This window comes from Cajanus cajan, chromosome 2 (assembly GCF_000230855.2).
Source record: "Cajanus cajan strain Asha chromosome 2, NIPB_CcT2T_4, whole genome shotgun sequence".
In the NCBI taxonomy this organism is placed as follows: domain Eukaryota; kingdom Viridiplantae; phylum Streptophyta; class Magnoliopsida; order Fabales; family Fabaceae; genus Cajanus; species Cajanus cajan.
In genome coordinates, this window is record NC_138518.1 from 31,576,448 (window position 1) to 31,594,331 (window position 17,884).

At 40.3% G+C, this 17,884-nt stretch overlaps 2 protein-coding genes across 2 annotated transcripts; one reads left to right on the plus strand and one right to left on the minus strand.

Moving 5' to 3' along the window:
- Positions 1–3,191: 3,191 nt before the first annotated feature.
- LOC145954877 (uncharacterized) lies at positions 3,192–8,108 on the minus strand. Its single transcript, XM_083069563.1, has 2 exons — positions 3,996–8,108; positions 3,192–3,887 (listed from the first exon to the last, which is right to left on the minus strand). The coding sequence occupies exons 1-2, from the start codon at positions 8,106–8,108 to the stop codon at positions 3,192–3,194; spliced, it is 4,809 nt and encodes a 1,602-aa protein (XP_082925689.1).
- A 2,379-nt stretch (positions 8,109–10,487) lies between these two features.
- LOC109793819 (NAD(P)H-dependent 6'-deoxychalcone synthase) lies at positions 10,488–14,674 on the plus strand. Its single transcript, XM_020353292.3, has 4 exons — positions 10,488–10,859; positions 11,880–12,123; positions 12,226–12,405; positions 12,987–14,674. Exons 1-4 carry the CDS (start codon positions 10,540–10,542, stop codon positions 13,272–13,274), a joined length of 1,032 nt encoding a protein of 343 aa, XP_020208881.1. The 5' UTR covers positions 10,488–10,539; the 3' UTR covers positions 13,275–14,674.
- The last annotated feature ends 3,210 nt before the right edge of the window (positions 14,675–17,884 follow it).

Below are 17,884 nucleotides of genomic sequence, written 5' to 3' on the forward strand. Positions count from 1 at the left end.
GAGTAGAGCTGACTTCAAGTGGGTGGCCAACGAGCGAGACAAGTTACTGGAGGGTTGTCGCATCTTCGAAGAAGAGAAGCAAGCTTGGGCTGCCGAGAAGGCTGCGATGGAGAGCGAGTTGGCCGAGATGCGCCTAGCCCGGGACAAGTCGGCCGATGCTGCGAATGTTTTTGAGAACGACTTGTCCTTGATGAAGCTTGAGGTGGAGAAACTCCAGAATGACCTTCAAGCCGCGAAGATGGACTCTTTGACGAAATTTGTTCAAGGCTTCGATGCAGCGACTTCTCAAATAAAATTTCTGTACGCCGATCTCGATATTGGGGGCATGGGCTACTTTAAGGAGATTGTTAATGGTAAATTGGTGGATCCTCCCGAGGACGACTGAGTGTTGCCTTATAATGTTGCTCTTACCTTTGTACTTTCATGTTTTTTGTTAATCGTTTGTATGGACTATTGTGACCCTTTGCTTTTATATGAAATCTATGTGTTATCTTTGATATGAGTTGAGTGACTTGGTGTGTGTGAAGATGTTGATCCTTGCTGAGTAATGACGAATTTTGACGGAGCCAATCGGCCAAAATCTAATTGCTATGTTGATGCCAAAAAAATTTTCTAAGTTAAAAATGAATATCAAAACATCTAGTCGTCCAAATGCCGACTAGGAAAATGCCAAAAAAATTTCTAAGTCTTAAAATTGAATATCGAAACATCTAGTCGTCCAAATACCGACTAGGAAAATGCCAAAAAAATTTCTAAGTTTAAAATGAAGTATTGAATCATCTAGTCGTCTAAATACCGACTAGGAAAATGCCAAAAAAATTTCTAAGTCTTTAAAATTGAATATCGAAGCATCTAGTCATCCAAATACCGACTAGGAAAACGCACAAAAATTTTCTAAGTTAAAAATGAGTATGATGGAACTAGTCGTCCACATGCCGATTTGAATAATGGGCAAAATTTGTCTAAAAATTGAATCTTGATGGAAGTAGTCGTCCAACTACCGACTAGAAAATGACGAAATTTTTTCTAAGTTAAAAGTTGAATTCTAATGTGACTAATCGGCCAAATACCGACCAGAAATGCCACAATTTTGTCCTAAGTTAAAAATGAATATCAAAGCATCTAGTCGTCTAAATACCGACTAGGAAAATGCCAAATTTTTTTCTAAGTCTTTAAAATTGAATATCGAAGCATCTAGTCGTCCAAATACCGACTAGGAAAACGCACAAAAATTTTCTAAGTTAAAACGCGACTTGAACACAAAGTCGGTCAAAAAGTTGATCGGGAATATTTCTAAGTTAATCAAGAATTTTGAAACATCTAGTCGTCCAAATATCGACTAGGAAAATGATGAAGAGTGCTTAAAAAGTTGATCTCCCATATAATCGTCCGAGTGTCGATTCGGTAAAATACCCAAAATTTTGCTACATTCGAAGTGAACATCACATCCTCTAGTCGCCCCAGTGCCGGCCTCCAGTACTGGCTAGGGAAATATATATATATATATATATATATATATATATATATATATATATATATATTTTAAGTAAGTCATTCAGTCGTGCAAGTACTGACTATGTAAATGCCGAAAATTTTTGCTAAGTTTGAGATAGTGCGGACCTTGTTTACAGGCCTCTTGGAGCCGAAGTTATGGTAATTTGAACCTACAATTAAGCATTGGTTCATTGTTGTCACTGATTCATTGAACTACCCGTCCCGGGTCGGATTCCGTCTCGGCAGAAATCTGACCTGAGGACTTAATCGGTCCAAGACTTGTTTATAGATACACGGTCGGCTAAAATCCGACTTGAGACTATCAACTGTCTAGTCAGTCAACATTATCTGAGTTATATATATTCGCCTCGTCGGACTATTGCCGACAATCACGAGTTTCATCATCAATCGAGTTATTTATACTCGCCCAGTCGGACTGTTGCCGACAATCACGAGTTTCATCATCAATCGAGTTATTTATACTCGCCCAGTCGGACTGTTGCCGACAATCACGAGTTTCATCATCAATCGAGTTATTTATACTCGCCCAGCCAGACTTTTGCCGACAATCACGAGTTCTTCGAGTTATTTATACTTGCCCAGTCGGAATTTAACCGACAATCACGAGTTTTTTCAATCGAGTTATTTATACTCGCCCAGCCGGACTTTTGCCGACAATCACGAGTTCTTCGAGTTATTTATACTCGCCCAGTCGGAATTTAACCGACAATCACGAGTTTTTTCAATCGAGTTATTTATACTCGCCCAGTCGGACTTTTGCCGACAATCACGAGTTCTTCGAGTTATTTATACTCGCCCAGTCGGAATTTAACCGACAATCACGAGTTTTTTCAATCGAGTTATTTATACTCGCCCAGCCGGACTTTTGCCGACAATCACGAGTTCTTCGAGTTATTTATACTCGCCCAGTCGGAATTTAACCGACAATCACGAGTTTTTTCAATCGAGTTATTTATACTCGCCCAGCCGGACTTTTGCCGACAATCACGAGTTCTTCGAGTTATTTATACTCGCCCAGTCGGAATTTAACCGACAATCACGAGTTTTTTCAATCGAGTTATTTATACTCGCCCAGCCGGACTTTTGCCGACAATCACGAGTTCTTCGAGTTATTTATACTCGCCTAGTCGGAATTTAACCGACAATCACGAGTTTTTTCAATCGAGTTATTTATACTCGCCCAGCCGGACTTTTGCCGACAATCACGAGTTCTTCGAGTTATTTATACTCGCCAAGTCGGAATTTAACCGACAATCACGAGTTCTTATCCATGTAAAGAGAAAAAGGTCATGAAAGGGAAACAGTCAGATGAAATTTATTAGAATTGGGGAGGGTGGTGCCTCATTAAAAACCTCCTCAGCAAAAACCCCTCATATTTTTACGGGGAAAAAATACTGAGTTAGGAAAAGAGTGCACCTAATACAAAAGGGGAGAAAAGTCTAGCTATAATAGAAGCGTAGGTTTGTAGCATTCCACGTTCTCGGTATCCTGCCTCCATCCAAGGTTCTAAGTTGGTAGGCCCCTTTGCCGACCACATCATCAATCTTGTAAGGGCCAACCCATTTAGGCGATAGTTTGTTCTTCATCTGTGTAAGTTGAGCGCGCCTCAAAACTAGGTCGCCTACGACAAAATCTCTTGGGTTTACCTTTGTGTTGTACTTGAAGGCTGCTCTTCTCTACGCCGCTACTTGATTTATTCTTGCTCTTTCTCTTGTTTCTTCGATCAAGTCTAAATCAATTCGTCTTCCCTGGTCAGATTCTTCTTCAGAAAAAGAGGTAGTGCGTACTGAAGGCTCTGCAATTTCAATCGGGATCATGGCGTCGGTTCCGTATACCAGATTGAAGGGGGTATCTTGGGTCGTTGAGTGAACAGTCGTGTGGTACGGCCAAAGTACTCGGGGAAGCTCTTCCACCCATGAAGCGCCTGAGTCTTGTACACGTTTCTTCAAGCCCGAGAGGATTACCTTGTTGGCCGACTCGGCCTGGCCGTTAGATTGTGGGTGTTCAACGGATGTGAATGCCATTCTGATTCCGACCTCTTTACAAAAATCACGGACTCTCGCGCTTGCAAACTGTGTCCCGTTATCGGAAACAAGCATCTGAGGGACTCCATATCTGCACACCACATTCTTCCAAAGAAATGCTCTGACCTTTTCTTCTAAGATGGTTGCAACCGGTTCCGCCTCGATCCATTTGCTAAAGTAGTCTACTGCTACTATCAAAAATTTCAGTTGCCTCACAGCGATCGGAAATGGACCGAGAATGTCAATCCCCCATTTGTGGAAAGGCCAGGGAGACAAGATCGAATGTAGTCGCTCAGCGGGGGAATGGTGCAGGGTAGCGTGTCTTTGGCATCCATCACATTTCTGGACCTAGTTGACGCAGTCGTTCCTCAAAGATGGCCAGAAGTAACCTGCGCGGGCAACCTTGTACACTAGAGCTCGGCCTCCGATATGACTGCCGCACATACCACTATGTACCTCGTCCATCACCCTCTGCGCTTGCGACGTGGTCAAACACCTCAGGAGAGGAGAGCTAAAGCCCCTTCGGTACATCCTTTCGTTGATGACAACGAACCTGGCCGACTCCCTTTGCACTAACGATGCCTCCTTTTTGTCTTCCGGTAGTTCCCCCCGAGTCAGATATGCAATGTATGGTGCCATCCAAGAATTTAGCTCTTCCTGGATGAATAGGATATTTCCTTGCGCCTCGTTTATACTCGGCCGTGACAGCGTTTCTTGGATGACTGACCGAGTAGCTCCTGGTTTCTTTGTGCTTGCAAGCTTGGAGAGCAGGTCGGCCCTGGAGTTTTGCTCTCGTGGTACATGGTTAAGTGTGAACTCTCGGAAATTTTCCGAAAGGTGCTTAACCTTCTCCAGGTACTTGGCCAGTTGAGGGTCCTTTGCTTGGAAGGTGCCGGCTACCTGTCCCGTGATTAATTGGGAGTCACTTCGTGCTGATAAGCTTGTCGCCCCCATTTCCTTCGCCAATGTCATTCCGGCCAACAATGCTTCATACTCGGCCTGGTTATTGCTTGCCCGGAACTCAAATCGCAATGACTGTTCCAACAAAATTCCTCCCGGTCCTTCCAAGACAATCCCCGCTCCACTTCCTCCAAGGTTCGAGGCTCCATCTACCGACAGGATCCACTGTGTGTCTTCAGTTCGAACTTCCCCCACTGGTGAGGTTAGTTCCATTACAAAGTCAGCCAGCGCTTGAGCTTTGATTGCTCCTCTCGGTTCGTACTTGATGGAATGCTCCGACAACTCCACCGACCACTTCATCATCCTTCCTGCCAGGTCGGGCTTCTGCAATATTTGCCTAATCGGGTGATCTGTTCGGACTACCACCTCGTAACTCTGGAAGTAATGTCTCAGTTTGCGTGCTGTAACCAGTATCGCGAGGGCTAGCTTCTCAATCTTTTGGTAACGAATCTCCGCGCCTTGCAACACCCTGCTAATAAAATAAATAGGCAATTGAGAACTACCTCTTTCTTGTACTAAGACTGCACTGATGGCGCTATCGGATGCCGACAAATACATCAGTAAAGGGAGACCGGCTTGCGGTTTAGAGAGTATTGGTGGCGAGGTGAGAGACTGTTTGAGTTCACCGAACGCTTTTTCACATTCATCTGTCCATGCAAAGCGGTTGTTCTTCCTCAAGCACTGGAACAAAGGCAGCGATTTATCCGCCGCCTTGGAGAGGAACCGAGAGAGGGAAGCCATCCTTCCTGTCAACTGCTGGACCTCTTTTACCATCGCCGGACTTCTCATATTGATGATCGCGGAGCACTTCTCGGGATTTGCCTCAATACCACGATGGGTCAGCAGGAAACCGAGGAACTTTCCTGCTTGGACGCCAAAGGAGCACTTCGCGGGGTTCAACTTGAGTCGATAACGCGCCAAAGTGTCGAAGCACTCTTGCAAGTCGGCGTAATGCCGAGAGAAGCTGTCCGACTTTACCACCATATCGTCCACGTATGCCTCAACGTTCCTTCCAAGCTGCTTTGCCAGGACTTTGTCCATGAGCCGCTGGTATGTCGCTCCCGCGTTCTTCAAACCAAAAGGCATGACCCTGTAACAACAAGTAGCCTGATCGGCTATGAAGGCCGTTTTGTCCTCATCAGCTGGGTGCATTCGGATTTGGTTGTAACCGGAATAGGCGTCCATGAAACTTAACAGCTCGTACCCCGAGGCGCCGTCGACCAGGCAGTCTATGTTGGGGAGTGGGTATGAGTCTTTCGGGCAAGCTTTGTTTAGGTCAGTGAAGTCTGTACACATCCTCCAACTTCCATTACTCTTTCGTACCATCACTACGTTCGCCAGCCACGTCGGGTATTGGATTTCCCGAATATGACCAGCTGCCATCAATTTCCTCGTCTCCTCCACTATGGCCTTCCTTTTGTCTTCTCCAAACTTTCGCCTTTTCTGGATCACGGGCTTCGCCTTGGGGTCGACCATGAGGTGGTGACATAAGAAATCAGGATCAATGCCCGACATATCCCCGACACTCCACGCGAAGGCCGATATGTTTCTCTTTAGCACGGTGACTAGACCTTCCTCGTCTTCCTTGTTTAGAGATACAACAATCTTGACGATTTTCCCCTCGGCCAGGGTAACCTCCTTTACATCTTCCGCTGGGACTGGTCGGGTATCGAAATGATTCATTCTCGGATCCAACTCTATTGACTGAACACCCCGATCAACCTGTGTCACATATAGGTGTCGCCTCGCCCTCAAACTGTCTTCGTAGCATTTCCTCGCTACGTCTTGATCGACGCAGACGACGCCCACCTTTCCGCTGGGCAAAGGGTACTTCAGCTTCAAATGAGGCGTGGAGACGACCGCTCCCAACTTATTTAGTGTTGGTCTACCGACTAGTATGCTGTAAGATGATTGAGCGTTTACCACCAGATATCGGATAGTGACAGTTTTCATATTGTCTCCCTGGCCGAACGTTGTCTCCAAGTCGGCGTATCCCCTGGCTATTACCTGATCACCTGCAAAACCAACCAACGTACCTGCGTACGGCATGAGACGATCAGTCAGAATCTTCATCCCGACGAAAGCTTCCCAAAACATTATATCCGCCGAACTTCCTTGGTCCACTAATACTCGTTTCACGTTGTACCCCATGACGATTGCCGAGACGACTATGGGGTCATCCTCGTGGGGAGATACACCCTCAAAGTCGGCGTCCGAGAACGTGATGGCTGATCGGGAGGGTCTCGGCAACCCGGAGACCGACAACACTGACCGAGAGTACCTCTTCCTTGCTGCAGAAGTCGGGCCTCCACCAGCGAATCCCCCTGCTATGGTGTTGAAGTCTCCATGGATGGCTTGCTGGTGAGCCTCCTTAGATTTTTGCGGGGGATCTCTCGGGGGAGACCTCCCCTCTCGTCTTCCTCTCCTGTTGTCTTCTCCCTCCTGCCTATGTCGCCTGTCGGACGAGCTCTCACCCTTCTTTCCTGCAATAAACTCTTTCAACCGACCCTCCTTGATAAGGCGCTCAATTTGCCTCCCGAGAACGAAACAATTCTCCGTCTTGTGTCCATGAGCCCGATGAAACTCACACCAGTCAGTTTTGTAAGGCCCCAACTGCCGGTCAGTTGCCTCTGGGAAGTCAAATAATGACGCACTATTTACGTCATGTAGAATGTGTCGCCTGGGAACATTAAGTGGCGTAAACTTCTCCTCCTCCTTGCTTCGTGACCATTCGGCCTTTGGGTGACTGACATGATCGAACTGCCGATAGTTACCCTCCTTTGTGTTGTAGCGATCGCTTCGCTTATTCCAGTCCGACCGCGGTCGGAGATGCTTGTTACTCTCCTTATTACTGCCCCCTGCCTCTCGGTTCTCGGCTGCCCTCTTTATGATCTGGTTTTCTTCCGTCTTGATGTGGCTTAAAGCGAAAGCCCTTACCTCCGACATTGTTTGACAGTTAGCTCTTTCGAGCGCAATGTCGAACGCTCCAGACCGCAAACCCTTCTGGAAGGCGATGACCGCCATTCTCTCATCCAACGATGCTATCTTCAGAGCCACCTCATTGAATCTCTGCAGAAAATCCTTCAATGACTCCTCCCGTTGCTGCTTAAGATCAAATAAATCCGACGTGATCGGTGGCTTCTTCTTATTAGCAGCGAATTGAGGCATAAACAGCCGACTGAAAACGTCAAAGTCGGTGATGGATCGGTCGGGGAGGCCACTAAACCAATCGAGCGCCGCCTTTTTGAGCGTACCCATGAACAGTTTGCAACGGACTTCCATGCTCCCTCCGCAAATCAGCATCTGAGCTCGGAAATCTGTTAGATGTTGACTGGGATCCTGTGATCCATCGAAAGGTTCGACCTGCGGTATACGATGATCCCTAGGGATGGCCTCGGCCTCTATGGCCTCCGAGAAAGGCCGAAAATCCCTTGGGACTTCCTGCATGACATCCTCCTCCAACGTTCTGGTGTTGGCTTCTATCCTGGCCTGTAACTCATCCGCTCGCCTCCTGATCTCCTCGTTTTCGCGCTGAATGGCCTCCTCTCTCTCCCTGGATCGTGCATTATCCTCCCGTAGGCCATTGATCATGGCCATCATCTCCTCCATGGTAGGGGGTTGTGAGTTGTTGTTGTTGCCGCCTCTCGCCATGGTAAAGTGTAGGTCTTTCTATATGACTTGGGGCGTAGGAAGAGTTTCACCGTAGCCCCACGGTGGGCGCCAAAATGTTCCGGCCAAAAGGTGGACTAGGGTTTTTTCCTAGGTCAAGCCTCAAAACCAGAGCATTCAAAAGTGTAATCTGCCTCCTTAGCCTTAGGGTTTTAGGTTTTATACTTCGTCGTCCATGGGCCTTATGGGCCCCGAGAATAAAGGGATTCTGTTAACCGTTTTTATCTGCAGGATATTTGGTGGAGGACGATATCGATATAGGGATTAGTCGCTCGGTTCCTGACCGGCTGGTACCATCGGAAATTTACCGAGAGATAAGTCAGGCAAATCAGTTGGTAGTCCCTCAGGTCAGCGGGGCAAGGTGGTCAGAGCGACTGTCCCAGGGTCATCTCGCGACCAGACCGAGAGTACATCTCGGCAGTTAGCCGAGACGGTACATTTGTCTTCCAGGCTGAGAGTACGTCTCGGCTCGGTACACTTGCCTTCCAGGCTGAGAGTACGTCTCGGCATTTAGCTGAGAGTACGTCTTGGCATTTGGCCGAGACGGTACACCTTTCAATTGGACAGCCTATGCAAGTAAGAATAGAAAGGTTTAGAAAATGGTAAGGTTGAGGGAAAAGGAAAGAAGGTTCGGGGCATCACAAATGCTTAGCTTAGTGGAACACTTATGGATTTCAATAAGAAAAAAAAAAGCAAAAAGAAAATATAATTTTTTTTCAAATCACTTTACATTAAATTCAATAAACAGCAATAAAATTAGAAAAAAGAAATCAATAAAAATAATCGAATGACTAATGATTAATACCAATCATAAAATCTGCAAACATTTATCGCTTCTCGTCCTAGGTGTATCGGCCAAATATTTTCGCAAATACTCGAACGAATCGTTCAAACATTTTCATTAAGATAAAGGCATTTTGAAATTTATTAAACGTCATTGATGACGATGAATATATAATATCTTTAGTCATTTTCGACCGCGGAACTCTATTCAAGGAATAACAATGTAATTACATACACGACTCTAGTAGGAGGGTTGACTTGTTCATCTTTATAATTACACTTTAAATTACTCCTTTTGGTACATTTTATCTATAACATGTAAATAACAAAATTAACAAGAAAAATTAAAGAACTAATTACCCAAAAATAATTTAGTTATAAAGAAGAATGAATTAATTTTAAAGTTTAATTGTCACTGTTAATGTAAATAACTGTACTGTAAATTAATAAAAAAAATTCTTAACTTCATTTTAACATAATTATTAAAAATATTAAATATGACAATTGTGATCAGATAATGTTTTTAATAAAAAATATTGAAGGCACATTTCAATTAAAATCTTAATTAATTTTAAGCTTAAAAATAATTTTTGTTAATTATTTATTAGGAATTTTACTGTACCCAAAATGTAAGAGTGCAAATGACACGAATATTTCACTAAATATTAGTAGTGTAGGACCTAGTACAAGAAATTAATGCAAAACTGAAAATAGATATTTAACTAAATACTACTATTTATTTTTCGGTAACAATGAAATACTACTATTTTTTTGGTAAAGTCTAAATACTACTATTTTCCGAAAATACAACTATTTTTGGTGTATAAAAAATATATGTAATTGAACAACAATATAAAAACTATTTAAAGGTGCACAAACGACAGTCTTTAAACTTTATTTTAAAGAGGATGGTTTAATTGAAAATCAGACTAATTAACTAAATAGTGGGTAATTTATGGTTTTAGTTCTTGTAAAATTTTTCAAATTTAATTGTAGTCTTTCTAATTTTTTTTTCTTTCTATTTTAATCCCTTTAATTTTAAAATTCACTACTTTTTTATCCTTAATTTAAATCATGTTTTATAATTGTTTACTAACTTGAATTGGTGCGGGCGGTGAGAAACTCAAGTCGGTTAACTAAGTGGTTAAAATTTGAATTCTAACTCTTACAAATTCAGAAAATTTAAGTTAAGAGAGGATACTCACTTATTTGATGTGTGTCAAACTCTTAAGGAATCTCTATATTTAATAGAAAATACTCATTAATAATAGAAAAAAAATATTTTATAATTATTTTAAGTGTTATTTAATGTATTATAAAAATCAATAAAATCATTATATATATATATATGCTTAGAAAATAATATAAAATTAGTACATAATTATTTTCAAAATTAAAATGTTAAAATAAGACAATTTTTTTTTATAAAAAAAAGTAAAAATGAATTTCAATAATTTTATAGAAACTAAAAACATTTTCCTTAAATAATTCTATACCTATAAAAGCCATACATCAGGTTCCTTCTCCTCCACGAGATATCCAATTCATCTAAACACATCTTGACGAGTTGGGTTGTGACACAAAAAACATGTCTTCATCAAGAGTCCCTCATGTGGTGCTTCTTCAATCCTCTTCCAACAATTGTAACATGCCAGTGATTGGACTTGGCACTGCTTCATCATCTTCCACGGACACTAGAGTGGCAATATTAGAGGCTATCAAAATTGGTTATAAACACTTTGATACTGCTTCAATATATGGTTCGGAGCAGCCCCTTGGAGAAGCCATAGCTGAAGCACTTCAACTTGGTATCATAAAATCTAGAGATGAACTCTTCATCACTTCCAAGCTTTGGTGCACTGAGAATTTTCCTCATCTTGTTCTTCCTGCCCTCCAGAAAACACTTGAGTAAGCAAAACTTGTCAACTGTGCACATGCGTTTTCAACGTTAATTACAAAACCATTTTCATCTGCATGCATACACGGTTTAGACTTCGATGCTTCAAAGAACCTTTTTGGCCATCATTTCCCATTTGAAATTTTGGTTAATTACAACATCTATTGACTTAGGATTGCAATCACGGTTGTGGCTGTATTTTGTTTAATAAAATTGAGGACATATGTATCATCAAAAAATAAATAAAAATTGAGGACATATGTACAGATATATGCAGCTATGAAATAATAATAATAATAATAAATTTAATAATAATAATAATAATAATCACAAGCCTGTTATGGAATCGTGATTTAGAATTGTAAAGATTTGTTTTAATAAATGTTTTTAAAAACACTTCTAAAAGAAAAAAAAAATGAAAGGAAAAAATAAAATAAAATTTACGGTAAGATATGTATAAGTTAGTTTTATATTATGGAAAAAAAAAATATATCCAACTTTCTTTTATTAATTTTTCTATTAAAAATATTTTTGAAGAAATTTATGCATACAAATTTTTATATTGATTACATTTTTATTTATGGGAATATTTACACTATTTTTCTCAGTTATTTTTAACAAATCAACGTCCCTTTATATATATATATATATATATATATATATATATATATATATATATATATATATTAGTATTATTTTTTGTATTAGATTTGTTTTGGAAGAAAAATATTTTACGAAAGAGATGCCTAGGAAAATTAAGACACCTGTAAATGATTCATATTGATAAAAGAACTACCTGCCACTAGAGTCGTGTGGATAATTGCCTAGATCATTCAGCGCAAAACATTCTTTTACTCGACTGAGATGCAAGCCCTTTGTGGCCACTATATTTTTTAACTTTTTACTATTATTTATTGGTAGTAATGAATTTTCTTATTTTGGTCATCATTTCTTTTTGCGTATTGACAAGTACATGCATTTGAATAATATATTCGAACAACTTATCTTTATGGGGCCAAAAATTAATGCAGGTCTCTAAAGTTGGAATATTTGGATCTTTATTTGATCCACTGGCCCATTGCTGTGAAGTCTGGAAATTGGAAAATTCCTTTTCCTGAAGAAGCCCTAACATCATTTGACTTAAAGGGTGTCTGGAAAGCAATGGAGGAATGTCAGAAGTTAGGCCTTACAAAATGTATTGGAGTTAGCAATTTTAGTTGCAAAAAACTTGAAGATTTGCTCTCTTTTGCTTCTATTCCTCCCTCAGTCAATCAAGTAAATTAACCATATATACTCATATTGGATATCTTACTATTTTTCAATTTAGAACATTTAAATTGATGATTCAACTTTTGGTTAATTTATATCATCAAACAGGTAGAGATGAATCTTACTTGGCAACAAAAGAAGTTGAGAGCATATTGTCAAGAAAAAGGTATAATCGTAACTGCATACTCTCCTTTGGGAGCACCGGGGTCTATGTGGGGTTCCAATAACGTTGTAGACAATGAATTGCTCAAGGAAATTGCAGAGGCTCATGGAAAATCTTTTGCTCAGGTAATGGATTTTTTTCCTTCAGCTTCCCTTTTCAACAAACGATGAAACTTTTCAATCTCAAAAATTAATGAGTATTTAATTTGATAATCTTGTTGGTGTAATCAAGTAATTTGTTTCATTTTGAGGAATATTTAACACTGTAAGGTCTAAAGCTAAATAATTTATTGTTGAGAAGTGAAATTGTGTGATTGTACATAATAACAAAGGAAAAAGTAGTTAAGGAAATACTTGGATTACTCATTATCCATATGATATTTATAAATATTATTTTATCGATAAAAATTTAGGTGAGTTAAGATATTTATAAATGTATAATAATTGGGGTGCATGTTGATAAACGTTAATTAGTTAATAAATAAAATCAAAAGTTTGACTATAAGCATGTTTAGATATGAGTATATAAGGATTTTTAATATTTTTTTTACTTAATTTGTTTTTTTACTAGAAAAACTCTAAAAAAATGCTTCAAGTCTATATCCAAATGGATTCTATATGACATAACATGTATGTGTTGTATATCATTAACAAATTTCTATGTATATATTGAACCAACACTAACAAAATTCCTTCTAGTGTACCAGGTATCTCTTCGATGGTTGTATGAGATAGGAGTTACTTTTGCAGTTAAGAGCTACAACAAGGAGAGAATGAAGCAAAATTTGGAGATATTTGATTGGTCACTTACCAAAGATGACTATGAAAAGATTTTTGCCAATCAATCACAGGAACAACACAAGGTTTTTGCCAATCAATCAATCAGAAGAAACCACCACGGTAGATGCCTAGAGAGGCATCACAATACTCATACGGCAGGGAAAACATCAAAATCCCTACCATCCATCCATTCCCTAGTGAAAATGCTTGGATAGGCATCATAATACTCACGTGGCAGGAACAACACCAAAGTCCTTGCCATCCCTCCATCCCCAATAAAGACGGTTGGAGAGGTATAACAATACTTACACAAGTAGAGGCATCACCAACACCCTGCTAATTTCAGCCTAAAACAAGGGCACGCCAAGAATCCCTTGCCCATCATCCCCAAGGGCACTCTACAAATAACTCCAATTTGAGGACGCCATCGAGTTCCTCAAAGAAAAGAAAAAAACCAAGATCACCAGAGCACAATCCTACAAAAGATTCCTGCGTCCACCATCACAAAGGATGTGGTCATCTATACACCTCAAGCCTGGAGAGGCTAGCAAAGAATACTCATTAAAGATCGAAAAAGGTTGGCTAGACCCTAAAAACCAGTACAACTTGGAGAGGTTGTGCCAAGGAACACTCACATCCCTCAAAGGGGAAGTTTAGAGAGACAGTACTCATCACGACTCGGAAAAGGTTGGCTAGACCCTCAAAACCAGTATAGCTTGGAGAGGCTATGCCAAGGAACACTAAAAGGACGATTGAAGCCTTAAATATCAGTCTAGCCTGGAGAGGCTAAGCTCAGAACATACTCACTCCCCAATAAAGCTTAAATAGGACTTCAACCACACCATCACAAGAATAGCGATAAAAAAAATTGCATGGAGCACTTACACAAAGCCAGCAATTCAGGTGGTACATTTTTCCATCCTTGTTCTCTAATGGAGCACGCAACCTAACATCCAACTATTGTAAGGAACAAGGATACGGGCAAACCCATCTTTCTAAAAGTAACAATATGGAAGCACTTGCATAGAGGATTAAAGAGAAGACCTAGATGAAACATCTACATCTTTACTTACCTTTGGAAAGGAAACACATAGCCACCCAAAGGATAAGTAAAGAAGGGCAACTATAGTCACCCAATTTTGTTTAGGATACCAAAACAAGACAAAAGACTACTAGAATAGGATAAACAATCTTTGGAAGGCCCAACTTGACATCAAAACAAGCAAGAATAACATCAAAAGGCCTAGAAGCTCAAAAAGATAGAATTAGGAGCCCGAAGTGGGCCGTTCCAGGTGAACAAAAAGGCCTAGAAACCCTAGGAGAAAATGATTGATTCCAAATCTAAAACAGGTCAATTTGGACCAAAAATTTGTATGCGAAAAGGCAGTTGGTAATGGCCCGTTTCGAAATCAAAATGACCCATTCCCAATTCAAAAAATTGGTTTGAAACCCTAACTAGGAACGGCCCGTTCTGAAAATGCAGACAATGAATTGCTCAAGGAAATTGTAAATGCTTATGGAAAATCTTTTGCTCAAGTAATGGATTTTTTACTTCAGCTTCCCTTTTGAACAAACGATGAAACTTTTCAATCTCAATTAATGAGTATTTAATTCACATGTTAATGTAACCAATGAAAATAAATAATTTGATAATCTTGTTGGTGTAATTAAGTAATTTGCTTCATTTTGAGGAATATTAAACACTATAGGTTATTATGCATGATTTTTGCTATATAGTTTTTTTGTTCTTTTTTTTTTATTGAAACAAACTATCCTATATGATGCTTTAGAGCTAGGGTATACAGAAGAGTGTTAGTTTTTTTTTTTATTGATATCTGTTTAATTCTCTATAATTCCTCTCTATTTGAAATGAACAAAAAGAGAACACAACAAATGCAACACACATATGCTCAAACAAATGTACACTAGCGGACAGTAACGTTCAAATCCTTGGTCTGTGGTCCCTGTAAGAAAAGTGCATTATATAGGACGATTCTAATCTCACTGGTTTTAATGCCCCCAAGGTGCCTCCATTATAGGGACCCAGTATCTCTGTCGCCATCACCTGGCAAACTCTAAGGTCTGTCGCAGTATTTCAGGATAGAGTAACCAGTTATCACCTTGAGTGTGATTTTTGACAAGGCTCGTAGGCTCCAAGGCCAAACTAGGGTCGGTTATCGTACGTCAACCACCCCCTGTGTTTAATACCCTCATGCCCCCGGGTGTAGGGGGAACTGTTGTGTGCAAAGGTTTGTGTACAATTTTTATTCAAACAGATGCAAAATTTAAACAGGAAAACAGATATAAAGCTAAACAAATAAAACAAACAAAGTAAAGGGGAAAAATATTTAAAATATTATTTTTATTTTATTAACTTCATCAATTAAATGGGCCTGACCCTCTTTAAACGTCCCCAGTGGAGTCGCCATCTGTCGCAACTCGAAAATTTTTGATCTCACGACCTATGGTTTAGACATCCTTTCCAAGATCTCATCAATTAAGGAATGCCCGGACACCAGACTAATCCCTAGTTAATGGTTTTGAAAATAGGTTCATGGAGTTGCCACCAATGTTTTACTCAAAACATTGGAAAAAGAAAAGGTTTTTAAAAGTCCAATAAGGGCCGTAATAACTAGAATTGGGTTCGGGGGTCAGTTACGTGTAGGGAAGGTATTAAGAACCCCTACAATGCCCTTAATCGGTACCTTATGACGAAGTTAACATTATAAACAATAATAATATAAATATTAAATCTGTAACGACCAGTCATAGTCTCTACACTTAGTGGAATCGCACTACAACTAGTTAACTAAGAGAATATAAAACTAGATAACACATCATACAGGCATAGATATAAGGATCAAAATAATTAAGTTTTTGTATACAAAATAAAACACCATATATGTACAGTCATCCCAAAATATTTCCTAGTGCAGGTCAAGCACAGACAAAAATCATTACCCAAAATGATAACTCTAACACGAGCCTCAAACTCCCCGTCTCGCAGCGATCACCTCTACTCCAAGCTATCCCTGACCTGCTTCCATACCAAGCATGATCATTGCAGTCCCACCACATGGAAACAGAAGGGTAAGCTAGAGTGCAAAAATCAATCATACAAGTACAGAATAAAATCTATACTACAGATGCATCCAAATCAATCATCCATTCATCAACCATGAAGTCAAACACCAAATGCTTCATCATCATGACAATCATGCAATACATGCAACTCATGACAGATATCAATGCATATCAATCATCTAATGCGTCGTCACGCATACACCTAGGAGATCTCCATAACAATAGAGTTGTATAAGTAACATTCCATCCTACCGAAACCACCCCAACCGTTTTCACGCCCAATGCGCCCGCTCGGTCACAGCTAAACAGGATATAATCCTCACTCGGGTTTACTCGGATGATGTCACTTACACAATTGGAAGTCCAGACCCACTGTCAGCTATAGCAAAGTTGAGTACGGGCTTACCACGACCTTGGTATGCATAACCAAGTCAATTGTGGAGTTCGCCCACTAACTATCCGCAAGGATCCACGCACCTTCCCGAGTACTTGGTTAAGGGAATAACCCTCGACCTCATACCCCGCTCCAACACTAGCTAAGGACTTAGAGGAGACTCACCCAACCCAGTGGCCTATCTGAGCACCACTCTCCCAAATCTAGTGGCGTCCCTAAGCACCTCTCTCATATATCAATGGCCTATCCAAGCACCACTCTCAAGAGACTCTATGTTAGCTCTTCCAGTTCGAAAATATTTTTCCTATCCTCAAGTCCTAGGCTAGACTCATGCCATAAGGCATCACATGCAATCATGCATCATACATCATACATGGTCTGCCCACCATCATGATCAACAATCATACACATGTCATAAGACATCACATGCAATAATGCATCATACATCATACATAATCTACCACCATTATGATCAATAAACATACCCATATGAACATATACACATGTCATCTCATATTCAACCATTCATACGTATCATCACAAGCATACATATGAATCATACCTCACCATACATCATATATCATACATACATGATCTAAAACTTCAACTTTAAACATGCATAAGCATCAATTTAAATAAATTATTTATAATTATAATCACGCTCGGCGCAGTCAGCTCACGCCTGGCCTAATACCAACCCAAGAGCTCTAAGCTCTTCCATGTCTGACGCGCTCAACCTGTTCCCAGCCTAATCCCAGTCAGAGAGTTTCAAAACTCTCATCTAAACAACACATCCAGCCACATGCAAACACAAAACACAATGCATAGGATCCATACAACTCAAAATAAACTTAAATCTCACATGCATCCAACCTATGCATCAAAATCTTCGTTTTTCTCAAAACCGCAAAAATTGAGATTTTCTTCAATCCATCTATGGATTCTCAACATTCATGCATCAATTGAGTTTCTAAACTCACATGCAACCTAAACAACAAACATTCTAGCCTCCCTCACCTGAAGATTGGCTCAAAATAGCCAACAACTATGACGAAATAGAATTCCCTTCCAAAGCTCAACCCGGAACTTCAATCCTCCCAAAGTAAGCTTTCTAATCTGAATTTCAAAAAAAGACAGAAGGCATTAGTGGTCTAGAGGAGAAAAGGAATCATACAGAGAAATTTAGTAGAGAAAGGAGCTCACAGACCCAGAGACCTCCTCTCTAAAAATTCTCTAAAAACTCACATTCTCCTCACGGCCCATACCCCCTATTTATAGACGTTCTGGAGTGGCCAGAACGGCCTGTATCGAATCTGGAACGGCCCATTCTGTATCCCTTCGTCATGT

What these genes read in the sequence shown, in the direction of transcription:
- LOC145954877 (XM_083069563.1), bottom strand. Translation starts at nt 8,108, where the DNA reads ATGGAGGAGATGATGGCCATGATCAATGGCCTACGGGAGGATAATGCA. An exon ending in CGCAGAGGGTGATGGACGAG is followed by an intron (nt 3,888 to 3,995) that starts GTACATAGTGGT and finishes TGCGTCAACTAG; the next exon opens with GTCCAGAAATGTGATGGATG.
- LOC109793819 (XM_020353292.3), top strand. Translation starts at nt 10,540, where the DNA reads ATGTCTTCATCAAGAGTCCCTCATGTGGTGCTTCTTCAATCCTCTTCC. An exon ending in GCCCTCCAGAAAACACTTGA is followed by an intron (nt 10,860 to 11,879) that starts GTAAGCAAAACT and finishes AAATTAATGCAG; the next exon opens with GTCTCTAAAGTTGGAATATT. An exon ending in TTCCTCCCTCAGTCAATCAA is followed by an intron (nt 12,124 to 12,225) that starts GTAAATTAACCA and finishes ATCATCAAACAG; the next exon opens with GTAGAGATGAATCTTACTTG.